This window comes from Manis pentadactyla, chromosome 2 (genome assembly GCF_030020395.1).
Source record: "Manis pentadactyla isolate mManPen7 chromosome 2, mManPen7.hap1, whole genome shotgun sequence".
In the NCBI taxonomy this organism is placed as follows: Eukaryota; Metazoa; Chordata; class Mammalia; order Pholidota; family Manidae; genus Manis; species Manis pentadactyla.
The window spans coordinates 82444398-82471842 of NC_080020.1; the positions used below are offsets into that span (position 1 = coordinate 82444398).

Below are 27445 nucleotides of genomic sequence, written 5' to 3' on the forward strand. Positions count from 1 at the left end.
CCCCAGGGCAAAATACCTCTAAAAACCAAAATCAGTCAAAGGGAGAAATAAAGTTTAAAACCCATTTATTGCTTACAAACTGCAGTCCAGGGCCGTCTCTCTCTTCTGTTCCTGAAGAAGCAAGCAAGCAAGCCCCTCCCTTTAAATTCTCAGGCTCAGACATGCCCTCAGTTGCCCAGGTAATTACTCATTGACATGGAGATGAACTTCTCTCCACCCCTGAGGATATGCAAATGCACTAAAGCCAGGCAAGATACTCTGGAAATGTTACAATTTTAGCCACACAACCTTACAGAAACAAAAATGATTTTAAGGGAATACTATGCACAGCTGTATACTAATACATTAGATAACTTGGATGAAACGGACAAATTCCTAAAAAGACACACAACTATCAAAACAGACTCAAGAAGGAAGAGACCATCTGAATAGACCTACAACAAATGAAGAGACTGAATTAATAATCAAAAACTACCCATACAGAAAATCCCAGACATGGCCGCCTTCATTATTGAATTCTACCAAATGTTTAAAGAATATTTAACACCAATAGTCACCAAAAAATAGGAGAAGACTACTTCGCAACTCATTTTATGAGGCCAGTACTACTCTGACACCAAAACCAGACAAAAATATTACAACTACAGACCAAAAGCACATACAGATTGTACCAAAAGAGTGTCACTGAAGTACACAGCTCTATACTTTCATGTGTTTGAGGTAATCTCCATAACTACTTTTCTAAAACTGGGTTTTTGGGAAATATTGGACAGCAGATTTCAAAGATGTACTCTTGGGCAAGAATCTGGAGAGCAGAAACTCTGTACCAATGAAAGGCAGAACCTTATGCTTTGCCAGCTTTGAGGTGAGGATTGAAATGAGTCTTATGTGTATGAAATGTTATTTATTTATTGTTAACTACATGATGAAAGGGGAACTGCCACTACCAAGACAAGGAACTTGTTGCTGAAACTTAAAGAATGTGGGGCAAAGACAATTCATTAGATATTTGAGATACATTTTATGATTTGATTTAAATATTAATCTTAACTTACAAGAAACTAATTTTAAGTTATAAGAAAATTTAAGCACTAATCAAACATAGAAAGGACAGGCTCCTTTTCGCTGGACTTTAAAAATAAATCCAAAACGCATCTCACTAAAAAAATTAACATATACTTCCAGGAGTCCAAATCCTACCCTTTTTCAGGTCTTGGCTAAATGCTGCCACTTTCAAGAAGACATAATTTTTCTCAATTTAGTGTGTCATTTGAATTTTCCTCTTGTATCATTTTTTACTTTCTTCTTTAAGTTTGTTTTACTCTTACTGAAGTGTAATCTTCTTGAGGGCAAGAGTGGTCTCTTGAATCTCCAGACTCTTACTCAGGTTTAGGATAGCGTTTTGCTCATAATCAGCACCTATTAAAAATTTTCTATGAACTGCTAATAAAAATATCATGTACTTCCTTACATGGTCAGTTTAAAGCCAAATGGATTTTCAAGGTGCTCAAAGTAATAAAGCCTCTTATTAAAAAGGATTGCCAGATACAATAAACTTTAAAAATTTGTTTATGAATTAAGCCATGAATAAGAGATGGCTTTAACCTGATTCTTTTATACTAGTTACTTTTCTTTTAATAAGATGTTCACAGCCATAAGAGTCCTCTGGGATGAGAAGAACATTATTAAGCTAGTAGATAACCTTCACACAGCAAAATTATCCCTTTAAAAACTCCCAACCAGTTTCTTTCGAAACATGATAAGGAGAAACTCAACTGATGGACTTTGAAACTCTGGTTTACAGAAACAATGCCCATCTCTGCGCATTGTCCTATGAATTGCAAGGTTTCCTTTTGAGGAGGATACTTTCTGGCCCCACTGACAGCAGGCTTTGTCATGTGCCTTGCATAGCCAACAGCATATGAGCAGAATTAAGCCCAGCAGAAAGTGAGCTGTTCTCAGAGCAGCAGGTACCAGGGTGTATAAAAGCTGATTGTCACATTTCCAGAAAGTTGGCAAGCCTCTTGTTAAACTGTTAGGAGCTTGAAATAGGTCATGGTGGGAGTATTTACGTCATGGAAACAGCCAACACTACAAATCAGGACTCTTTTTCCCTCAAAATCGGTTCCAGTGATGCCAGGGTTCTTGTTCACGAAGCGGAAGAATGAGCTTCACAAACACTCAAGGTAGGAGAGCAAGGTACAGGCTTTTATTTAGAGATAAAGTGAAAGGACAGAGCTCCTGGCTCATGCCAGGAGGGGACAAGAGAGTCCATGGTGGTGTGTTGTCTAGGGGTTTTATAGGCAGTTGAGGATATTTGGGAACGTGAAAAAGAGTTTAGGGGTGTGGACTTGTTAAGTGGTCCCTGAATATTAAAAATTAACTTAACATAAGGAATTTCCTGCCTTGATTTCTCTCTGGGATACCAGCATCTTGGTCTGGGAGCATACCAAAAGGCTGCCTGCCCAGCCCCCAAGGTGGGCTGAGGTATTGTCTATTTGCTAAAGAATTCTGCCTCTTGAACTTCCTGGGTGTTAAAATGCAATCTTATCTTCAAGATGGAATTCTTCCTACCTTTTACCATCCTGTCTACAGCTGGGTCTGCATGCTAAATTAGTTGCTCAGTTTGCAAAATCACCTGTCAGATCTGAAGGAGGAAAGACAGCACATAGGCCTGGGCCTTTTAGTATGCTAAAGTGAATCTTACACATGGTTACAAATGATTAGCATAATAAGACATGTGCTACTCTTCTTTATCTGGGGAACATTAACTGATCTCACTGAAGAATGACTCTAGGGCTTAATGTTCAACATAAGAGTTTTAGTAGGGGGGGTTTCATTGCATGTACTTACATTGCTCTGACTGCAAATATCCTGCCTTGCTTTTTCCGGAGGCCCTCACCCTACTCTGACTACATCCACAGTCCCTGTCTCACCAGCAAACAGTGGGTGTGTCCCCCAAAAGCTGATCTTTCAGCCTGGAGCCTGGAATAAAAGAAACTGGAGTAGAGCCAAAGCGGCCTGCAGCAGACATAATTTACTTGAGAAATGAATGTTTATTGTAAATCACTGAGTTGTTGGGGTTGTTACCTCAGCATAACCTATCAAAAGTGAACAGATACACCATGCTAGTGTTATTGCACTGTAGTGAACACCGGTGAGGTCTACCTTTTCCTGTGCAGACCTTGGTTCGGAGGATTGTTTCCAACCACTGGAGCCATCACACACCTCCCACGTGAAAGGACGCAAACTGCACTCAGACCGGGCGGGAATCCAGGTCTTGGAAGGTTAATGTGAAGATATAAAACAAAAATTCTGTCTCTGAAGAACACTAAGCTGCTGCAGCATTTTTAAACCTTTGCAAACACAAGTCTGTCAGTCATGGACCTGGATGGTTTCGGAGTGATTTCCCAGCCCTTTCTGCTGCACGCCACACGTTACCGACCCCCGTTTTGCCCCCCGATTTGTGAATTGAGTGCTGTTTCTTTAAGGGAGACGCGCGGAGATTTCCCTACAAAACAAAATGTCTGCGAAGAGCCCGGATGGGGTCTGCGTGGATCTTGGGCTCCCAGCCCGCCTCCCGCGGCACCGAGCTGCAGGGGTGAGGGGGTGAGTGTGGGTCGGGGTACCCCGGGGCCCCTGGAGGCCGGGTCGGGCCGCGGTGGCCAGGGGGTGGGAGGCTGCCCGGGCCGGGGCCGAGTGAGCCTGCAGTCCAATCCCGGCCTCGGGGACCACAGGTGGCCCGGACGATGTTATGACAGGTTCGCTCGCGCACGGGGTACGGACGTGCCCTTCCTTCTCCGTGGTCAGGTTGTCCTTATTATAAAAGAGGCATTTGGCTCCCTTTTCTGCATAAAGGCACTGTTTAATTTCTTTGAGCACCTCATTTTTGCTCCTCTACTTTGTCCCCTAAAAAAAGTTACTCGGGATTATCAAATCTGCTCTCCCCTTATTGAAATTACTTACTGCATTCATACTTTCAACAGTGCAAGTGATTGGGTACCCTGTAGTGTGCTCTTTTCTCTAATTACGACTTTCTTAATGTTTCCCACTTTGGCGAGGAGAAACTGAAAGCAAGCCAGATGCTCCAACCAGAATCCCTTCCCCCACCTCTATGGCGCTCAAACAAAAGAATTTTCTGATCCCTTTGGAGTACGTCAGAGTAGTTTGCTGTACTGACTTAACACTAACCAAATGCCCAAAGCTTATCCAGCAAAATTATTTTTCCCTCCTTGGAGGCAAAACTGTAAGTACCAGCTACCATCCAAACTTCTAATTAGCCCAGACTACAAGGATAGGGTGTTTAAGAGAAACTATTGTATAAAAAGCTTAATAAATTGACATAATTAGGATAATTATTTGCTGCACTTTTCATTAATGTATTAGTTGTATACCCTTTTTGGCCAAACATAGCTTCAGGCAACCCATAATAAAAAGTACTCAACAATGTGTAAAAAGGCCAAGAATCAAAGCCAGGTAAGTCTCAATTTAAAAAATCTTTGTGTTGCAACACCTTCAAAGTAGGACAGCTTTAAATCCCTCTAATTCATATTAAACTATGAATTTTTACAAGATAAAAATGTATCAACACCTTTCCTTTTAGGAACATATGTATTAAGTAAAATAGACTTGAAATAAAGGTCTACTTCTGCACAGAATACTCTATAATTTCCATTTTTAAAAATGCATTAATGGAGAATACTTCTGAGCCTTTTAGCTAATGGTTTCAGGTATCTAAGAATTTGCTTACGGATAGACAGCATCTCTGATTCACCAAATAATTAGCCATGGGCCCAGTATTTTTAACAGTCAATGCATAACCTTTTCCTAAATATTTTTACATTTAACCCTTTATTCCCTGACCCAGGTATCTACACTTTACAGTTTGGAGACATTTTTACTTGCTTTTTAACTTCACCTAAGTCTTTTTAGCCTGGTGATTCTGGTCTAATTTTTCTATCTGAATCTATTTATAAATAGATGAATACATGGCAGTAAATAATATTTCAATAGAGATAGGTAAACAGCTGAATAAATTGTGGTTTCCTTGATACTTCTTCAGTCGGTAAGGCTAATTATTTGTTTCAATTATTATGTTTGCTTTGATTAAAGTCAGGGTTGGATGAAGTGAATGAAACTGTCAGTGTTTCCACACAAGTCTGTATGGATTTCACATTAGTGTGAATTTCTTACCTAGGATCCAGGCTCAACCTACACATACTTGTTTGTAACTATGCCTGATTAATTCAACTGAAGTGATTAGCCTTGACTATGTAAGGACAAATAAAACTGTAATTCATTAGGTATTTCCTTTTGAGAACATTATCTGGTTCTTTGCCCTTTAGCCTCCCTAACTATAATGTATATGTACAAGCATAAGTATACAGTAATAAAATTAACTTTGTAGGGGGGTTATAGGATGATTCTCAATTAACATTAATTATTTTCCACAGGCTTAGACTTATCATCCTTTCCAGATACTAGATATGCAAATGAAATCCACCATAGGGGAGTTCAAAGGTGTGGTACCAACACTACTCTCTCTCCTTCCATGAAATAGCTAAAATCTACCCTTTTTTCAGTTTTTTCCCTCAAAATTGGACTCAAAATTTTCCACTATTAATTTAATGCGAGCAGTGCTTTCATGATGCTTTAAGAAATGTTACTTTAAAGTAGGAGCTTGGAAGCCTACTTATACAACTAAAGATTTAGAATATTATGAGAGTGAGCTCTAGTGGTAATGTGTTTGTGTGAATTCTGTACCCTGAGGGAGGTAAGAAGGGAAGGGCTGCCGAAGCAGGAGTGTCTGCATGACCTGTGTTAGGACCCCAAGGCCCACCCCTTCCCCAGTGTAGACACTGTGTAATGGAATTCACTGTGCGTGAACACTACTCTGACCTTTACCACAGGTATCAGAACTGTTGCTGGAAGCATCTCTCCCCACCAGATGGGGGACTTAACGGAGAGCAGGAACTATGCTGTTCTCCTCTTGGCATCCTGAGCAGCAAGCATGTGCCTGACCCTGAGCAGGTGCACCACTGAGCATTTGAATCAAAGAGTGGATGGAGTGAATGAATGTAAACAAAATAATCACATTCATTAGCACCTTTCTGTTAGTTTAAAAACTGTTTAAGGAAAAGTTAAGCTCTTATTTTTCATTTTCTCTTTGTTAGCTACCCATACAGTTAATGCATATATGTTTTGGGGGGTACTTGGTAAGAAAGGAATGCTCACAGGGCTCCAGCTAAACAGACCGCCCCATTGCCTTCCACCTGAGTGATGATCAACCTGTTTTGCATGAAGGCCAATGTAGAAATCAAAAATAAATTTGGTTGGGGAGGGGAAGTAGAAGAATGATATTTTTTTATTTGGTTTTTGTATTCAGATATCCTTAAGGGAATTCTTCTAACTTAAACTACCTACTGAATTGAATAATAGAATGTCAAAGAGAAAAATAACACTGCTTTTAGCCACTAAGATCTTAATGTGGGCATGCTTGAGCAGTAAATACTGGTAGCTTATTTTTGTTCATGACTTGAACTTATATCAATTATATAGGAAAGTACAACAGTGAGATCATTTGCCTTATCTGACTTCAGCCACCGGTTAAGAAGTAGATAATTTTATTTCCATTAACAGATGGGGAGACAGACTCTGGTGATCTGGGTCTAAGGAATGTAGAGTCAGGCTCATTGCCTTTAGTGCGGCATGCCCTGTGCTAGGGGGATGAGTGAGGTAGGTGCCACCCCATCGCATCCTGCACCTCCTTTGGCTATGGAATCTTCTGCTCAGGCCTACCCAACACTGCTCATCCTCAGGCACCGGTTCCCTCAGAGGCCAGATGGCAGCACTCAGGGCCCCAGGGGACTATCCCCCCAGTCTCCACACATAAGGCTGCCTAGCCCTGCCTGAGCTTACATGCCTGATTGTTTTATAAAATTATGTATAGACTCTTCTATATAATACATTACCTAAATGTACACACATGACTATGGGCATGTTCTTAGTACGTTTTTTGTTTTCCTTTTGTGTTGACCTCTTCCCTTCTTGTCAGCTGCCACCCCCTCATAGAGTTCCTCCTTCCTTATTTTCTTTATATGCATGTACATAACCATCAGTTACTGGTTTCAGCTGACAACATCTAATAGTTTACTGCTGTCATTGTCCATGCCTACAGATAATTTTGTGTTTTTGAATAAAAACCATTTGTATATTCCTGATAACTGAGTACAAGAGCCGTGTACCACTGTACTGCTTTCAACTTAAATCACTGAGGACTTTTTACTACTATTCCCTTAAAATCAGGATTTTCGTGCTTGCCCTAACCAGATGAAAGCATTAAGAGGCAGCCTCTCTGTGGAGAGAGTAATTGTGTACAAAGCAGAAAAATATCCAATCATGTGAAAACCTTTGTGTAATAAAAATTCGTTTAAAATATATATAATACATACACCCTATACAGACCTCTATATTATATGAGATATTATACACACTTTCCTGCAAATTGCCTTTCTTCCTAAACAATTCCTCCAGAAATCCTTCTAGGTCATCTAGCAGAGCTCCAATCCATCCTTTAACAGCTGCATAATATTCCCTGGTATGAACTCACATTCTTACCCAACCATCCTCTTGATAGGCATTCCCTTGTTTCCCGTTTTGTGCCATTATAAATAATACTGTAGTAAACACTCTAATATATATTACTTATAGCTCTACAAAGATTCTCATGGGTGGGATTCCTGATTATATCCATTTTTAATTAACAGAAATTGCCAGATTGCTTTCCTAAAAGTCATCACATATCCACTAGTGATACATGAGCATACCCTTTTCTCTGCCTCCCTTCTAGCTCTGGCTGACAGACCTCTTTGTTTTTGTCAGTGTGATGAATCTAAAATGACACCTTATTGTTACTTTAATAGCACTTCCCTGAATATAAGTAATACTGTGCATCTTTTCACAAATTTCTAGCCATTTGATTTTGCTCCTAGGTCATTTTGCCTACTTATATTTCTTGCCCATTTTTCAATTGGGTTGTCTTTTTCTTGTAAGTTTGTAAGAGCTCTTTGTAGATTAGGGTTGTGACAAGGTTCTCAAGCTTCTCTTCCAGGCCAAGATGACTGACTAGGAGGCTCTCTTCCTCTGCACTATAGGGATGGTTGAAATGAGCTCAGGAGTTGTTCAGCAGAGCTAGGAAGGCTGTTATGACTTGTGGCCACTGACTGCTGGTCACTCTTTAGATACTGAGTCTGCCCAGAAGATTGCATTAAGCCAGAATGTAGCTGTGTGCGGAGGACTGAGAAGGTGGGGCAGTTCCATACTGTGCTGCCTTTCACTGGTTAGACCTCCGAGAGCCAAGGCCTGCCAAGGCAGAGGATGTCCCTCTGCCACCCTCAGAGGGGCAGCGCTGTGCTGGCCGACATTTTGGTGCTGCCTGCCCCTGGCTCAGATGAGGTGTTCCATTAAATCTTAAGGATTCAGACATCAAAATCAGTGCTTCTCACCCTCATTTCTACCTTAACTCATAGCAGATGACATTCATGTATGTGGTACCCTCTGGGCATCCAGATTTTGAAGAAACCCAGAGACATCATTAGTCATCTCTAGCACTTTAAAGGCACATCAGTCATGAGTGTCTGAAGCTTCTGCACAATTTCAACCACCAGCTCAAGAGAGCCTATCAGAATGCAGAGCGATAGTTTTGATATTCGAGAACTTTAAATCTTTTTAAATTTATAAAATAAATATAGGGATTCATAATCCTATTGTCTCTAGTTTTGTGTATGTCTAGTAATCTTAAAAAGGAACTCTGGAAAGATAAGATTCTAATGTACAATGAATAAAATTCTAAAAAAAGAAGGTATAGAAAAAATTTTAGGTAAAGTTAGGCAACAAAAACAATTCTAAGACTAAAATCTGATTCTGTATACTAACTGTAATGTTACATAACTGTAATGTTTGCTAACCATAAAAAGATTATCTTCGAAAGTGGTCTGAAACTCCCCTCCTATCCCACCTCTTGTTTTGTGGACTTCAGTGATTTAATAACTCTCTTGTGGGATATCTAACCTTTAATTTCTAAAGACCTTTTATATTGGTCACCATGCTTAATCACATTCAAATCAATGCATACTGTATCAGAAGATAAATAGCTGTTTATTTTGTTAGAAGAGGCCTAGTACTTGTCTTTTTTGAAGAGTCTGGTAAATTCAGTATTTTTTTTAATTCAAGAGATAGATTAAATGTCATGCCTGATGCTGAGTTTCTTGGTGGGAAAAAATATGAGATTTAGAAAATTGTAATGCATCTGTAACAAGACTATTAGCAACTGAATTAAAGTTTACACTAAATACTACTATCATTATAACAACTTATTTTTCCTGTTCTCATCCTTACCTCAGTCATTCCTAGTAGTGTTTAATAGAAGAGATTCTGGAACTTTATCATGTGTACTGCTGCTGGTTCAAACCCTGACAGTATAAGAGTAGCACTGGGTATCCCAACGTGCATCATTCTCCCATCTTGGCCTCAATTTTCCCCCTGAAATAAGTTCTTAGAAGAGCTCCAAGTCTACCATGTGTTCTCTTATTACTGTTTTTAAATTTCAAAGCAAATTTGTGTAGAATCACACATTTTGGTCCTTTGTGGAAAGTTATTTCCTAAAGAATAAACTTCACCTTTCTGTCCTCTCCTTGTTTGACAGGTTATTGCAGTGGTAAATTGTTTCTTATAGAAAAGACTTTGTAGTGATGGTCACTGAGTTCTGTTTAGATCCCTTTAACAACAGATATTTGTTGAACAAAGCAAGAAGCTAAACTTCTTCCTTTTTCTTCCTTAACTAAAAGTATTTATTGATAAAACTCTTTATCCTGCAAATATATAGCGGGAACCATTTAACTGGGAGGAACAAGTATAGATGGTTTTTGTTTTATGACTAGAGGTCAGAAAAAAATGAACACCAGAAGGACATGGCATCAGGCAGGATTTCTAGGATCTACCTTAAGGGCTGTTTAACTGAATTTCCTTTACTTGACCTCCTGTCCTCTGAATTTACTCCTAGCACTATTGATGGTTCTTCAGAACTCAGCAGTCATGCTACAGTGTTTCTACCTGAGAACTTGGATTGGCTGCAAACCTCAAGGCCCTGAGGACATGGCCCACCAACTAAGTTAAAGGTAAAGTTTAGAAAACTGCTTTGTATACTGCTACTTCCTAAATGTGCATATTTTGTAAACATTTTAATGGTTTTTAGTACTGCCATTTCTCTCACAAGCACATTGTTTTAAAATCACAAAAACAAAGATATTATCTTGAAAATAGCTCCTTCACTGTAAGTTTTTTAAAAGGTAGTTCACCACTGGCACGCTCACCCCTGAAGTTTAAGAACAAATTTTTCATTCCTAAAGCTTTATTTCCTGCCCATTTCTAAAGTTTGCTCTGCAACACTGGGAGGACAATACAAAATGGAGCCTTGCTCTTGCTCTGAAGAGAAAAAACAGGAACTTTTTTTTTAAAACAGTGAAGACTAGTTAAAACTGACCTACATACAGCTGCCTATTTAGCTAATTCTTTCCATTTAAGAAGCTCAGATTCTCATTTTTTAATGTAAGTACTTGTTAGTTGGGCACCCGTTCGATTTCGAAGAGAATTCCTAGTTAAAGAAAGAAGGGCTAGACATGATAAACATTTTGTTCTGAGGAATCAACAACAGGCAATACTGAAAAAGCAGCCCAGGTACCCACCCAAACTAACCACAGCATTTCTGTGTATAGTAAGAGGGGGCAGGATTTCTTCGCAGGCTAATTATGGTCATAGAAGTTCTGTGCGTCGGGGCGATGTGTATATGCAATCTTGTCGTTCTTACCTCTTTCTCCTTCCATGTGCACACGCTGCAGAGAGAATGAGGGACGACGAGCTGCCCGTGACCATGGAAGAGAGCGGCGGGCCGGACGCCGCGGCGGCGCAGGACATCCAGTGTCCCGGCCTGGCTCCGGCGCCTCTTGGCCACCTGGGGGCGCCGTACTCCGAGGCCTGGGGGTACTTTCACCTGGCCCCAGCCCGCCCGGGGCACGTGGCTGGCCATTGGGCCACTTGCCGGCTGTGCGGCGAGCAGGTGAGCCGCGGCCCGGGCCTCCACGCGGGCACCGCGGCGCTGTGGAAGCACCTGAAGAGCGCGCACCCGCGGGACCTGGAGAAGAGCGCCGGCCGCCGGCCGCCTGCCGCTCCCTGCCCGCCGCCACCTTCCGGCCCCGCCGTCGCCGCCGAGGGCGACTGGGCGCGCCTGCTGGAGCAGATGGGTGCGCTGGCCCTGCGCGGTAGCCTGCGTGAGCGGGAGCTGGCGCGGCGCGAGGCGGCCGTGGAGCAGGGCGAGCGCGCCCTGGAGCGAAGGCGGAGAGCCCTGCAGGAGGAGGAGCGCGCGGCCGCCCAGGCGCGGCGCGAGCTGCAGGCCGAGAGGGAGGCGCTGCAGGCGCGGCTGCGGGAAGTGAGCCGCCGCGAAGGCGCCTTGGCCACAGGCTCGCTGAAAGAGGAGCCCAAAAAGGAGAGGGCTGGCAGCATAATCACGAAGATTCTAATGTAGGATTTGGCCACTTCCACCACCCCGTGCAAGCGCTACTCCCAGGTGTGGGACCGGACCACCGTCTTCACCGTCACCCGGGAGCTGAGTCGCAATCTCTAGATGTGGAGCCTTGAGAAGTACTTTGGAAGCCAGAGCAGAACCTAAAATCACTTCCGCTCTGGGGTGCCTGGGAGCGCAAGATTCATTGGCCTCCTTTGCTTTTGGCCTTTGGTGGATATCCATGCCAGGGTTAGTCGTCCTCTGCCTGCCTTTGGAATGAGAGCTCGAGCAGCCCGGTTAACCTAGACCGCCTGAGCCTTGCACCTGGTAACTGAAGGGCAGAGGCTTGGTTACACACCAAAGACTATCACACCAGGAGCTTGTACACTAGCTGTGGCAACTTAGGGTGGACAGTGCATGAAAATGATAAAGCATTTTACCTAAAGGAGATTTTTACTCATTTCCTAATGAGACGATCTTTGATGAGTAGCCTTTGCCCAGCACCAAGTTCTGAAAAGGGGGCCGTTTAGTTTCTGTCTAGCAGTGGGTTTCAGCCCCCGGCAAGTTCACTATGGACGCAATGTGACCAAAAAAATTGACAGCAAAACGTTCTTGGGGTGAAAGGGTTATACCCAACTTAATTTCCAGGTGGCAGGTCAGTCACTAGAATCCCGTTCACTCAGAGCGAGTCTGCATGCAGCAAGCTGGTCTCTGCCTCTGGGCCCCTCTGTCCGCACAGCCGTACCCTGGTTCTCTCTGCCTTCACAGCCGTCCCGCACAGCTGCCCTCTGGGGCTCTCTGCACAGTCGTCCTGCAAAGCCGTCCTCTGGGCCTACTGTCCTTGGCACTGCCACTACTCCAGCCTCTGCTCTGAAGCCTTGCAGCCGTGCTACCATGTCACGCGCAGAGCCCTGGGTGGAGCTGTTCATATAGTCAACAGCAATGTATTGCCCATGGGTGTGCAGTGAGCTAGTCAACCAGGGCCAGGTGAGAATCCTGGCCACAGGAACTCTCATTTTATCCAGTTTCCATGGCTGCTTTTACCCTGTCATCTCTAGTGCCTTACAGGGCAGTCTCTGGAGAACCCCTCGTTGCTCCCTCCCCAGCTTACCAACAGTACTAACAGCACCCTATCTCACCTCAACTGTCTTCCTTCCCCAGCTTCACACCCAGTAGCAGCTGTGGTAAATGTCCCCATTTTTCTGCCCCCATCTGCCCACCTTATTAGCAAGACATGGCCCCAAGCCTCATTAGAAAGAGCACTTCCCGACATTGCCATGATCCTCTCTTCGGAGCCAAAGGATAAGGCATCCCTCCCATATGATGCCACGTCTTCCGTTTTCATCCCTTCCTTGCTCAGACTCTTCCTCTTCTTCATCAATGCCCAGTCTCCCTTGTACTGAAAAGGATGCCCCCCCAGCCTGGGTGCTCTGGAATGAACATCCAGTGGAATAGTCCTTGCTGCCTGTATGTCTTCCCCACTCTTTACTCCTTCACTCGTGGTCAGCTTTCCACACAACATCGGACTCTTAACAATCCACTACAATTTCCCAATGGCTGTATATAATTTATTTTCAACCTTCATTTTGCTTCATCTCCCTGAAATTTCTTTTCTGATAGGTGGAGTTTGTTCCTCCAGAGAATTCCTTTTCCTGTTTTACATTGCTTCCCAAACAATTTATCTTCAGGTCTCTTTTTTCTCATCTTTTTGAAAATTGAAGATTTTAAAGCACCCAGAAAATTTTGAAAGGCTAGTACAATGAATACCCTACATATGTTCTCCACCCAGACAGAATAACATTTTCCTGTATTTACTTTTTTTCCCTACTCCCCAAACATGCATGCCATCTCAACCTTAAGTAGTTTAGCATGCATGTCCTAATAGCCTCTAATACACCTTGATCAAAATTCCCCCAATTGTCCCAAAAATGCCTTTTCATCTTCTAAAAAACAGGGCAAATCAAGGTTCATATAATTGATTATAATTTTAGTCTCTTCTGGTCTAAAACAGCCCCCTATTTTTTTTTCCTATGACACTTTTTGAAGAGACCTGGCCATGTCTTACAGAACACTCTGTATTCTGGATTTGTCTGATTGTTTCCTTAGGCCAATGTATGTACTCATTCTTGCCTCATCTACCTGTAGTGCTACAAAATCACCTCTGTGCCAGCAACTCCTGACTACCTCCAGCCTTGAGTATTCGTTCTGGTTGTGTCCTTCATGTCTAATCCCTGGTACAGGTCTTCACCTGTACTTACATATCCTGCCACTGCAGATAGGGGCAAATCTACTCAACCCCACACCTGGCCCCTCACCCCTCCTCACCCAATACCTAACATTTACTGGGCTTGTAAAATGTGTTAGATACATATTGTACACTTTTCAAGTATTATCTCACTTTATTCTTATAGCAGCTCCCTGCAGAGGTATTAATACTATGCCCATTTTACAGCTAAGGAAACAGAGAAGGGTTAAGTAGCTTGTACAAGATCACAGCTGGTAAGCACTAGAGTTGGGATCCAAATCCAGTCTCTACCTTCAGATGCCATCCTCCTGGCTGCTGAACTGTCACCCTTGTTCCTCAGTCACCAAGCTGACACCTGTTTCCTTTCTGATTCCAGGTAGTATCATCAGTGACATTAACATATACTGAATATTCACCATTTGCCAGAGCTGTGCTAAATGCTTTACAAAAATAATTGCCTACCATGCAGCAATCCCATGACTTAAGTACTCTTACGCCCATTTTGGAGGAAGAAAGGCTCGAGAGCTAAGTAATGTCAAGGCAGAATGCTTTGGATCCAGTCTTACTGAATCGTTGGCTCCTATGCTACTGAGTCTGTTTCTACAAAGTATCATACCTGTCTTCCTTCTGAAGCCACCTGCCAAGCTGAGGCCTCATTTATAATTCATCTGGGGTTCATCTTCTCTTTCTTGTCTTCCTGACTGTCCCTTACCTAGCAGTCAACTTGACCAAAGGAACGGTCCTAAGCCAACACTAGCTATATTACATTTCCTGCTCAAAAGTACCCCCCAACCAAGACCACCCATCATTTACAAGCTTCAACGTCATAGCCTGACATTGAAGTCCCCCCACTCTGGTGCCAATCTCTGTCCCCCTCCTACATGTACTGTATGCTCCAGCCAAATTGGACTCCTTGTTCTTCCTGAGGTACCCTGGTCTTGTCACCTCTGTTTACCTTTCTTCCACTTAAAAAACCCTTTCAATCTGAGTATGAAAATTCCACCTGTTTTCTAAGACCAAGCTCAAGTTCTACTGCCTGCATGAAGCTTTCCTTGATTCCTCATTTAGAGATGCTTCCTTACTTCTTTGGATACCATATAGCATTTTTTATCTCACAACCCTTAGAACAGGCCATTTAGCATATGGTTATGTGGGCAGTCTTCTTTTCTTGCCAGACCCTGAGCCCTGGTGGGTAGGGATGAAGTTCACTCATCCTATTCCCACAGTGCCTTGAATTCAGAAAGCTGCTCAGTGAATATTTGAGGCATTGAACCCATTCAGTGTGTTTTAAGATTTTCACAAGTTAGTTTTCCTGTAATTTTTACTGTAATTATTCATTTATCTTACATTGAGAATTCATAACAAAAGAAATAGCCTGAAAGGAAAGAGCAATAATAACTTTTAAGCTGTTTAGTCAGTAAAGATTTAGTATCAGCTATTGGACTGTTTGGTTTGACTCCAATAGACTACTAGGACGCCCTTATAGGGAATGCTTTTGTTGACCCTGTTTTTTTTCATCATGTAGGTACCACCAAACGCAGTGCCCCAATCTAGGAAGAACAGTAGGAAAAAAACAATCCCCCAAAGTCCTGTCACATTAGTAAAACTACTTTTAACATTTTAGTATTTTATTCATCTTCCTGCTATTTTTACATACTCTAATAAACAGTTTAAGTTACTTCTATTAAGTACTGAAATTTAACTTCTTCATGTAGATTTAAGAGTCAGGCTGTAAGATCTGAACTTGGACCTTTCAGGAGGGAAAAAAAAGCTGCTACAAATGTGTTTTCTATTTCACCCATTGTTAGAACTATTAACACAAGCAAATACTGACTTTTAGAATCTTAACCACTCCCTCAAAAAGATGGCTAATGGGAGTACTGGGCAGCCTGTGCAGGGGCAGGGAGAGCAATTAGCCTGATGATGACCAAGTGCTGGTCCTGGTAGTTAAGGAAAGAGATTTTACTTTGTGTTTTATACACTCCTTCATGGCTGTAATTTTTTTTATGCCAAGCATGCATTACTCTTATAAAAATTATATTTCACAAATGAAAAATCCTTACCATCAACATTCAGCTTCCTTAAACAAAACCTCCAATACAAGGGTTGATATATCCTCACTTCCAGAAAAGCCTAGAAAGAAATGCACTGAAGGAACAAAACAGCAGCATACTCACAGAACCCAAGAATGGACAAACAGTTACCAAAGGGAAAGGGACTGGGGAGGATGGGTGGGAAGGGAGGGATAGGGGGGAAAAGGGTCATTATGGCTAGCATGTATAATGTAGGGGGGGGAACACGAGGAAAGCAGTATAACAGAGAAGACAAGTCGTGATTCTATAGCATCTTACTACGCTGATAGACAGTGACTAATGGCGTATGTGGTGGGGACTTGATAATGGGGGGAGTCTAATAACCATAATGTTGCTCATGTAATTATACATTAATGATACCGAAAGAAAAAAAAAGTATTACAGAGCAGTATGATGACAATGACTTATCAAATAGATAATATTAGTAAAGAGGCAGATCATATAAAAATAACCATATAGAAATTCTATATGGAGTTGAAAAAGTACAGTAACTGAAATTTTTAAAAGTCACTAGAGGGGAACAACAGCATATGTGAGCTGGTGAGAGAAATAATCAGTGGATTTCAAGGTATGACAATAGAGGTTATCCAGCCTGAATAACAGAAAAATAAAAGAGTGAAAAGCTAAAACAAGAAATGCAGTCCTTGTCCAGTTCAACCCTGTTTTGTGACAAAAGGAGAAAAATAAGCCCGAGGGGCTTGCCCACTATCAGGAGACGGTGGCATAGTGGCTCACCTGACTCCAACCTCCTCAACAGATGTTCTTCTTTGGACTTGCAGGCTTCTGCTGGCTCACCGGACAAAATACAGGGGCTATCAGAACCGACCCGCCGAGTGGGTCTCCTGCCGCTATACAGAGGGGTTTGCAAGAGCAGAGATGGATTCCAGGGCCCATCCCATCTGGCTGTAGCATAGTCTGTTCACACAGCTATCACTGCTGATCCCCCAACACCCTTATCGGCACAGCTTCTCTGATTTATGTAACCACATTTGCTAAAATAGCACCACCCGGTTCATGTTTTACAAATGAGGCTCCACACTTCAACAAGGGACCTGCCTTTGACAGTGCTGAGGTGCAGGCTAGGGCACAGAATGCTCCAAACCCAACTCCTGATCCCCTGCTATCATGTAGTTATCAGTCACTTCTTTAGGTTGAAATTTGGGGTGTAGGTAAAGCAGGTTAATGACAACCAAGGCTGAAACAGCAAGGCCCTTTTATACAGCTAAGTTGTCATCCTTGGCTGGAGGAGGGAAAGGCTTGGCTTGGTTTGGACTGAGTTTCTACTTTAAATAGCTGTTCATGTCCTTCATATCTTAGAAGGGATTGATAAAGACTGGGCTTTTGTTGCCATGGACTCATTAGGGAATTCTAGATTTGAACTCATACCTTTCCACAACCTGAATCTGCTTTTTCTGGAAAATGGATGAGGTGATCATCCAGGTCCCCTTTGGCCCTAACATGGTATGATTACATGAAATACAATGAAACATCAATCAACCTTTGATTGAATCAGTTGCTCTGTTTAACTGGACTTTTGTTAACTGCAGATTTAGAAGAAAATGTTGAAAGTCATATATGCATGATTATTTAAAATAACAGTAGTTTGTCAAACTTCTTCCACAACACTAAGGTACTAACCCTATCAGACTCACTCCCAAGAAATGAAATCACATGCAGCAGTAATGAGCATGCTCCCCCATACTACACTCTGTGTAACTGTTCAAATTTTACAAATGAGGCCCCACACTTCAACAAGGTGGCATGACCCACTGAAGACCACCACACAGCTTCGGAGGAGCAGACTGGAGGCTGCTCAATCCGCGGATTCCAGTCATACCAGGACCAAACAGCTGTGCTTCCTTCTAGGCCTCTCTTCTGGCCCACCTCTTCACCAGTTATGGGACCTCTGTGTCCTGGCCTGAGTGCCTTCTGACCCTTGGGTTAATGTTGGCTACTTCTCATCCATAGGCTCTGGTGCTGGGGTAAGACAGCCAGTTTTGCCAGAGGAGGAGAGGTTAGCCTTTGTGTTAGTTTCCTATTGCTGCTGTAACCAACTACCACAAACAGAGTGGCTAAAAGCAACACAAATTTATCATACAGTTCTATAGGTCATTAGTCTGAGATGTATCTCAAAATGTTGGCAGGGCTGTGTTCTTTTCCAGAGACTCTAGGAAAGAATCCATTATTTGCCTTTTCCAGGTTTTAAAGTCTGCCCACATTCCTTGGCTTGTGGCCTCTTCTACCTTCAAGGCCAGCAAGGGCCAGTCTTTCTCACATTGCATCACACTGACTCACTTTTCCACATTTAATGTGTGCTCTGCATATCTTAGGTCAGTTGGTTAACAATCTAATTCTATCTGCAACTTAATTCTCCCCTGCCAGGTTAACATACTGAGTTTCCAGGGATTAGGACCTAGACATTTGCAGGAAGGGCAGCATTATAGCCCAGGTCTAGGGTGGGTGGTGGTGGTAAGGTGAGAAAGACATGAGTATTATGGGGGTGCCCCCTTTCCCCAGAAGTCAACACTTTAGTGGGGGTCCTAATCTTTCCTCCATGTATCTTAATCTATATGCCCAGTGCAGGGAGTTCTCATGTATTTTTCTGAGACAGATACCTGGAAGGTGGGTGTGAAAAGATGCCTCTGGGGGGAAATCAGAGGTCTCCACAGTTTTGAGAACATTTGTAAATTTGTGCACTGATGAGGATCTGGCTGACTAGGAAGGCTGGGTAGTGATGTGCAAATAGTTGATCAAGCCTTTGGAGTCAAGTGTGTATTAAAATCTAAGCTCCCAAAATAAAAGTATTCAAATATTATGATTAATAAACATGTTGAAATACAACAATAAATGAAATCAAAGCCTCCAAACATGTATGCTAGGTGTCACCTTGGCAATCACCTTAACCTCTCTGAAACTGTTTCCTCACCAGTAAAATGGGAATAATACATACCTTGTTATGATGATTAAGTTGTTATAATGATTAAGTAAGATCATTTATGCAAATTCTGGCATACGGTTTAAACACAGTAACTATGACTCCTTTTTCTCTTATTTAAATGGAAACTCAAAACCAACCCAAAGGACCCCAGACGATTCTGGCATGGTTGCACAGAAGACGCAAAGGTTTGCCAAGACATTTTCCTTCATGACATAAATATTTTTCTATCAGAGCGTAAATTTCATACCTGACTTACCAAATGACCTAGCCAAAACTCAATATGATGTAACTGCAGAGTAATCTGACCAAACCTGCATATCAAAACCCATCCAAGTAGTCACCTGGAAGACTATATAGTTATTCCAAAAATGCTTCCATGCTTCAAACACTTCTGAAAGTCCTCTTTTAGAGTAGTTCTGAGTCTCTGGCATATTCTTTAAAATAGCCTTAAATAGGCAAACATTCATCTTTCCAGGAAAAATTTGGGTTTTGAAAAGAGCTGCCAGTTATTCAGAGCCCTGTATGGTTAATATGGTAGATGATTAACTGAATTAACATTTCTAACTGTGATTATAATGAAGCAATGATAATTATTTTTGTGTGGCTCGTTAATTGGCCTTGATAGTACTGAATATTAAGGTTAAATAAAGGTAGCATGGTCATAGTAGAGATTAAAGCCCATTTTAGTAGGTTTATGATGTGAATGAATTCAGACAGCACTGGGAGTCATTACATATTTAAATACTATTAAATGTTTCTTTTTATGAAAATCTTAATTATGACATTCTGTGAAATCAGATTTCATAGTATTAAAATGAAGGCTTTAAGGAAAAGCATTAAATGCTAATAAGAGCTTTATTATTTCAGTATATATTCTCCTGGGTCTTTGGTCAAGATAAGTAATGGTCAGATGAATGAGTTGGCAACCTTCCTGGCCTCTGAAGTGTACTAGTAATTGGTAGCTAAATAACACATTGTCACATGTTTAAATTCATTTAATAATATTCCACCAACTCCTCCCTGTCTTTTGCTTTCTGGGCAATGAAATACCATGGCATTTTAACACAGATGAATAAAGCTAGCTTTTGTCGGAAGAATTTTTGGAAAGTCATTCTTACTCAGCAGGCAGAAGACATTATTTGCCTTTATTCACATTAACTTCCCCAAGTTATTCCAAAGTGTGTCTGCTCCTCATGCCTCAGGGACTTTTTGATTTACACATTTTCCATCAACTCTAATTTCCAGTAACCTGATTCATGTTGAGGTTTTTTTTGTTTCAATGATTTATTGTTCAGATTTAGAACTACAAAACCCAAATGTCTATGTAGGCAGAGTTACTATTATTCTTAGGTAATCAGAGGAGATACATAACTAAATAAAGGGCGGAATCCTCACTAAGGTTTTATGTATATAAGGTCTACATATATAAAACCCTCAAAAACATGACTAAAAATTTTTTTGAAGGCAGAGTTTACAAGGCTCCCCTGTAAAGGTCTTGGTTTTGAGACAGACCTGAAAACATTTTAAAAACCAAATTTCTCCTTACCCCTCCACCCCAAGAACTTTGGCTTCTGAAAAACTTTGAAATGAACAGAAACTATTTTGTATTAATATTCTTTTGGTAACTATCAAGGCTTTCATGTGACTACTTACCCAATACATTCTACCAAACAGCATCTAAAGTAAGCTCCAAGAATGCAAGGAGTCTTGTGTTTGTTTACTGTTGTATCCTGAATGCCCAGAAAAGTACCCGGCCTGTGTTAAGTGCAAGGCGATTTGCTCAATGAACGTATGCTGCTGAAAGATTTTTATATCCAAGTATCTGAAATCGAGTTCTTGGTGTTCTCCCTGTAACTCCCCTGTTCCCACAGTACACTGAGAGCCAGAGTGGGCCTGCTAGGTCTCCCTAGCATTTTCTCCAGATGACTTCATTTCTGAGGTCATACACAGTCCACCTTCTCTGAGGATGACCTCAAAGGATCACCAACAATATCTCCACCCTTTCTCTCTATTGTCTTACAGTCAGTCTCCTTTTCATTCTCCAATATTCACTAAGAAATCCTGCTTCTAACTCAGTGAACTTGTCCACACCTACCTCCTCTCATCACCTTGGGGAATGAAGATGACCCATCCCCTTAGTCACTTCATCTCTCACTTACAACCACACCCTGGGTGGTAGCATGGCATAATGCTATTAATAATCACTAATATTTGAGGGCTTATTTTGTACCAGACACTGTGCTGTGATACACAGGCCTTGTCTCATTTAAGCTTCCCAATAAACGCATGGAGACATGAAGGTACAGAGGTTTAGATACATTTTTAAATGTCACTGCTCAGGAGGGGTGGAGCTGTAATTTGAACCTAGGTCAGTCAGCATCCAGCCTGTGCTCTTAACCATAGCACCAAGATGAAAAGGATCAAGATGTAAACCCCCAGCTCTGCCACTCTGTCACACAGACTTTTTGAACCTTGAACAAAATAAAAACCTCTCGAAGCCTCAGTTTTCTTTCATCAAATTCTGGCAAGAAAAAAGGTAATATATGTTAAGTGTTTATCACAGTGCCTGACATACCACAAATGTGTGTTCCATCCTTCCTATCAACAAATGCTCACTGAGCACCTTCTAAGCTCAGTGGTTGGTACTGAAGATACAGCAGCAAGACAAACAAGGTCCCTGCATTCACAGGTCTGCACAGCACCTGGAAGGTGCTCAATAAATATGTCATAGATGCACAAGCTCTCAAAAAGGTCTACTAGCCTTCATTCTCACTCTTTTCAATCTGCTAGTTATTTTGCCTAAGCAATAAATGAGGGCTCTTCCCTACTTAAAATCCTTCAGGAATTCCTCACTGCCCAAAAAACCAAAATCCAAATTTCTTAACATAATATGTGAGAATGGTTGTAGGTAAGTGGTTTCTGTTTCCCTCTCCGCCTCCTCTTTTTTAGGCAGTGAAATCCTTTCTTCATAGCATAGCTATTTCAAAGTTTGAATTATAAGCCACTGGTAACAGCATGAGGACTGGAGTCACAGTTTGGTTTCCTAACCCCATCTCCCTCTCTCTCTCTCTCACACACACACACACACACACACACACACACACAAACTGTACATACACAAGCAACTATACTTCCTAAGGTAATGCCATAGGTTCTGTCAAACAGTTCGAAAGCCAAGTTTTTAGATCAGTGTTTTCCTAACCACAGGACACAACCCCTCAGTGGATTATGAAATCAATTTGGTGGTTGGACTCAGTAACTTGGAAAACAAAAATAGGAGTGCATTATATGAACTAATGACTAAGTATTGGCATATAAAACCTGTTTTATATGCACACACAGATGCTCTTGTGTTTCTTAAAGTGGGTCATGGTCAAAATGATCTGAAAGCCATTGCTTTACATCCTCTATGTCACCTCAGTTCCTTCCATGTTTTATTAGTCTCATAAAACTATCACTTGGAGTTTTATGTGACTCACACTGGATGGTTGATTCCATCAAGCCACTTGCAGTTCCCCAAACCCACCTTGCTCTTTTGCTACTATATCTGGAAGTACACACGCCGGGCATGGTGCTAGGCACTAGGAATGCAGTCATGAGAAAAACCAAGGTCTTACCTACATGGCATTTAAGAATTTAGACAAATGTTATACTAATCACACTAAATAATATACAACTATGAAGCAAAATAAGTTGTCTAATTAAACAAATATGAATTTTCAAGAATATTTATCAAAGGCACTTAGTCTAGGGAAAGAAGCGCAGCATTCCTGAAGAAGAATCAGTTAGCAGAGACCTAAAGAATATGTCAGTGTTAACTGGATCAAAGGGTAGAGGAAGAACATTCCAGACATATCAGAATATTTAAGGGGCCTTAGGATGAAAGAGGGCCTGGACTGTTTGAGAAACTTAAAAAGAAGGCCAGCATGCAGCAGCCCAGAGAAAAAGTGGGACAGAGAGATAAGACAAGACCGGCAAAGCTGGCAGTGGCTAGGCCAGGTAGAATCTTATGGGCTAGGATTTTGTTTTCTCTCTCCAAGAGTTATGGGAAGCCATGGGAGGATTTAAACAGATGACGATGAAATAAGAGTTGTGAAGATACTGTCTGCCATGTGAAGGATGGACTTGAGGGAGGAAGGAGTGACCTACAGGAAAGCCAGTCAGGAGGCTAGTAAAACAGTTCAGGTGAGCGGTGACAGTGAACATACTGGGCATGAGGAGGAAGGTGCTGGCAGTGAAACAGAGGCTAACACTAGGTTCTGGCTCGCACAGTTGGAAGGTGCTGCCAGCTGAGAGAGTAAACTGGAAGAGACCAGGTTTGGAGAAGCCTGTGGGGTCAGTCTCGGATAAGTTGCATTTAAGGTGACTTTGAGCTGAATGTATCCTGGCTAAGACAACCTGAAAGTCATGGGTGTTTAGACTGTAAATAAAATTGGGTACACAAGAGTGAGGAAAAGAGTGAGCTCTGAGGACCTCTCCACTCCTATGTATTTCTATTTATTATAAATGTATATGAATATATGTAGTCAATTACACACTTACACCTGCTGTTAAGTTCAAACATATAAAATAAAAAGTTAAAGTCTGCTCACTCTTTGGTAATTAACAATTTGGTATGTACCCTTAGATACCTTTTAAATGGAATTATGCTATATATACTTTCTACAATCTGCTTTTTAAAATCAGTATAGTGAGAATATTTTTCTGTATTGGGATATAGTTCTAGCTTACTCACTGAATGGCTGCAAAGTATGACAGAGGACTCCATCACAATTTTACATATGCCATCCCCACTGACAGGTATTTAGGTTATCTGACACAGTTACCTGCCTGTTCAGTATCCATTGTCCCCTCCTGCCTTGCTCAATGAACCTTGATTCTGTTACAATGGCAACATGTTCAGCTCCAGCTGATGGTTCAGGATTGGCTTAAGCAGACTAAGACCATCCTGTTGCCCATGTTTTCAGCTTCCCTTGTAGCTATGGGTCATGTTATTGGTTCTGGCTAATGACTCCTATGGCCCTGCTGTGAGAGTTTCTGAGCAAATTTTGCTTTTCTGATAAAAGCAAATTAACATGAATATGCTCTTTTTTCTTTTTCTTCCTGTTTTGGACATGAATAGAAGGATGGGAGTTCCAAAGTCATTTTGCAACTACAAGGCCATAAGCCAACACTAAGAATAGTAAAACAGAAAGGCAGAGAGAAAGCCTAGGGCCTGATACATATTAGACACACACATAAACTGACTCATCTTAAAGAATACAAATGTTTTCCACTTTGAAGTCAGAAAAAGTAAAATGAACTGCTTTGGATCAAAGATTCAGAGTAGACATTTAAGTGATACCCTATAAAAATAAGAAGCAAGATGGCTCTTTCTGCCATCTTGGAGCCTGTGGAGGCCTGCTGGGAACAGGACTTCTAAACCAACAGGTATGTCTGGAAAGCTGTGGTCCAAGGCCATTTTTGCTGGCTACAGGCAGGGTCTCTGGAACCAGTGAGAGCACATCTTCTTAAAACTGAAGGTGTTTATGCTTGAGATGAAACTGAATTCTGTCTAGGCAAGAGATACACTTAATGTATACAGAGCAAAGAACAACATAGTGACTTCTGGTGGCAAACCAGATAAAACCAGAGTAATCTGGGGAAAGGTACCTCGTGCTCATGGGAACAGTGGCATGGTTCGTGACAAATTCCAAAGGAACCTGTCTCCTAAGGCCTTTGGAGTACATTTACTGAAAAGTAAATAAGTAAAAGTGGACCAGTTCTGTTGTTTAAAAAAAAAAAAGGTGAGACGGGGAAAGTACTTTCATTTGTTCCTAAGGACACCTTCAGGTTTTGGGTACAGAAATGCCTCTGGTCTTGTAATTTGACAGAATGGCCTTTGTACACAATCTCTGGCACCTCTTGCTTCCCCTTGTTACAGATTTCAATCTTCTTTTGCCTGCTCTTTTTGATAATGGGATAAATTAAGAAATAATCTTACATGAAAAGTTGGAAGGTATTTGATTTGGGTGAGCCATTACTTTTCATAAGTTTACAACTAGAAAACAAAAATGAAACACCAGGAAAAAAAACTTTTTAAGGCAGGAAAAAAATTCCTCTCTTTTTAAGAAAAAGTGCTTCTTAGCTATTTATTTCTAGAAAACAGTTGTTGGTCCTCTAATGTTGATGGTTTCTTCTGTTCTTCTTGTCAGCTTCTCATGTTCTTGCAAAAATAGAAGGTGTTTAATTTCTAAAAATTCAGCAACTTGTAGCTCCACCTAAACACTCAAAGGCTATTACATTAATAAATGTATAATGTATGAATAAGCTATAATTTAAAATAAGACACAAAACAATTTTATGTGTAATCCAAATTGTACGTAATTCACATCTATGCTTTTAAACAAATAGAAGCTCACATCTGTACTACTTTTACAGTTTACAAAATGCTTTTAAATACATTTCCTCTTTTTCTATTCAATATAGACATGTGAGATAAATACTACTCTTATTTCACAGATGGAAACAGACCCAGACATCATTCAGTGTTTTAGTCACTGTATAGTAATAGCCCGGAGACTTCAGATCTGCAAAGGGTTTTAATAATGCAAGTATAACATATACTTCAATTTTTATCACCAACTTTCCATTTTCTTAATAAAAGAAAACGACAAAAAAAATTTTCTACCACTTAATAATAAAAATGGGAAGTATTAGAGACAGCTGGATACTAACCCAATGAGTCAGATCTACCAGAAGCAAAGTCCACTTCAGGGGCCTTGTATTGTTGCCTACATACAGGACACCAGTACCAGAACCACATTTAGAGGAGTACTTTTTTTTCTATTACAGAGAAAGTAATGCAGGACATTCCTGTTGCCTCCAAGTCTAACATACATGTATGTGTGCAGGTGGCCACAAAGGATGCAGAAAAATACTCTGTGTAGATTTGGCATTATAGGGCCTCTGATTATCCCAGGTTAAGCCTACAGGTAGGTCTTGACAATATGGTCCCAGATCTCACCTTTAGCAATAAATATATTCTTCTTGCCCCCAACTGCCACCCCATTTCTTCCTAAGTTCCCTGTACTATTTAGACAGAAATTCCAACAGGTAGCCTTTCTTTTCTGAATTATCTTCCCTACTGTATAGTTTTTTTCAGAATTTTTCTTTCCTATTGTTAAATCTTGAAGACATTTCTTTATAGCAGATGAGGGAGCTATAGCTTATATTCACTGCCAGAAAAGGGTCAGTTCCAGCATTAATTTCCCAGTGAAAAACAGAGAAAATTTGAGCAGAAAGGGAAAGAACAGTTATAACTGGTGGAGCAGTGACACCTGTACTCAGAAAGCTGCACTGCAGTTCTCCAAAATTTGATGTTACCTTTTTGTTACTACTCTGCCAATTTAAAGAGGAAAATTCTGGCTGGTCACAAGTTCAAAGGAGACCAACGTGTTTACATCATTGGTTCAATGAATCACTCTTTTTGATGTTATCATGTTTTTATTGCATGTGAGGACATTGTCAATAAATATCTTGAGTTTGAGGCCTTGGCTGGGTAATCCTTTTGCAGTAGAAATCAGATTTCTTTGGCCAAACTCCATTGCCAGCAATGGGATTTATCAAAACAACAAAAGCCAGCACATGGAATATTTCAATACTGTACTCAATTGTTCATATCTAAATATTTCAGCTATAAAACAAACCAAATGTAAATGCTTAATAGTACAAATCAACAAATTCTTCACAGAAGAAAACAATGAAAGACTAATTTTCTACAACATGTCACCTGTTCATTAGTTCTTCAATATTACCTAGGTTATCTCAAGAATAAAATTATGCACCACTACCCATGTTTTCTCAACATTTTTTATGTAGGTTCTAATGGGCATAAACAAGGATGCATATAGCCAGAATTGTTTTTGTAAACTTTTGAAGTTTTGTTATGTATCTTACAATAATGAATATATGGAGACAAAAAACAAAAGTACATTTAAGTCATCAGTGGTCCTATGAATTCTGCTTGTATGGCTAGTTGCCTATATGGGTCTTGTAAATGACAAGAAAAAACAACAAAGTTTAATAAGCTCATCCATGCCCTGTGAACCGTTAGTCCACTCACATCATAACTTGATTTAGTCACTATTTATTAGTTTTTAAAAATGTTTTTTAAAAGCTGCAAACCACACTTAGTACACACTTATGAAACATGAGGGGATAAATTGTAACACAGTTCCCTCATGCCACTGACTCTTTATTCTACAATAAAATAAGAGTTTCCAAACTCTTTTTTTAAAAACCTTGAATTGTGTTCTATGACTGACCTTCACTCTACTGTCCCTTTGACCCAAGGCACGGTCCCTGGTGCATCTTTTTGAGATTTAGTTTCTGGGAAGTTTTCAGCAAACCTCTCTCGTGCTTTCTCCCAGTTTTTTTTGCTCTTGTTCTGGAGAAGGTGAACATCTTCAATTGAGGATGGCTTGCCTGTCCCCAAGCCTGCATGTGTTCGCCGAAGCTGAAGCTGGATCTGTTAACAAAAGTTGAGCAGAGGACTTCACTATATAATCAACACACTGAAATCTGCTGTACTTAATTCTTTAATTTAGAAAAGGCTGATGCAAAAGAAAAAC

The 27445-nt window shown here is 41.0% G+C and overlaps 3 protein-coding genes and 1 non-coding gene across 5 annotated transcripts in view; 2 read left to right on the plus strand and 2 right to left on the minus strand.

The window, feature by feature from the left end:
- The window catches only part of LOC130682657 (uncharacterized), a 75106-nt gene extending 70343 nt beyond the window's left edge, over window positions 1-4763 (minus strand). Inside the window, exons 1-2 of the mRNA XM_057497505.1 lie at window positions 4751-4763; window positions 3516-3816 (exon numbers count right to left, since the gene is read on the minus strand). Coding sequence (XP_057353488.1) covers window positions 3516-3816; window positions 4751-4763 — 314 coding nt within the window. The remainder of the gene's footprint in view (window positions 1-3515; window positions 3817-4750) is intronic.
- ZBED3 (zinc finger BED-type containing 3) lies at window positions 3246-15490 on the plus strand. 2 transcript variants are annotated; one of them, XM_036914120.2, is made up of 3 exons: window positions 3246-3601; window positions 10061-10175; window positions 10896-15490. In XM_036914120.2, exon 3 carries the CDS (start codon window positions 10901-10903, stop codon window positions 11576-11578), a length of 678 nt encoding a protein of 225 aa, XP_036770015.2. In that variant the 5' UTR covers window positions 3246-3601; window positions 10061-10175; window positions 10896-10900; the 3' UTR covers window positions 11579-15490. The 2 variants fall into 2 exon arrangements, with proteins under 2 accessions (XP_036770015.2, XP_036770014.2); XM_036914119.2 differs by having other exon boundaries at window positions 3481-3609.
- Window positions 8290-8426, plus strand: LOC118926826 (small nucleolar RNA SNORA47). Its single transcript, XR_005030627.1, has one exon. It is a non-coding gene; the product is annotated as a small nucleolar RNA SNORA47 (small nucleolar RNA).
- Window positions 15491-25395: 9905 nt separating the features above from the next.
- Window positions 25396-27445, minus strand: part of AGGF1 (angiogenic factor with G-patch and FHA domains 1) — a 37911-nt gene continuing 35861 nt past the window's right edge. The window contains exon 14 of the mRNA XM_036914117.2: window positions 25396-27342. Coding sequence (XP_036770012.1) covers window positions 27142-27342 — 201 coding nt within the window. The 3' untranslated portion in view covers window positions 25396-27141. The remainder of the gene's footprint in view (window positions 27343-27445) is intronic.

Excerpts from the sequence above, each read along its gene's own strand:
- ZBED3 (XM_036914120.2), top strand. The coding sequence starts at position 10,901 with ATGAGGGACGACGAGCTGCCCGTGACCATGGAAGAGAGCGGCGGGCCG.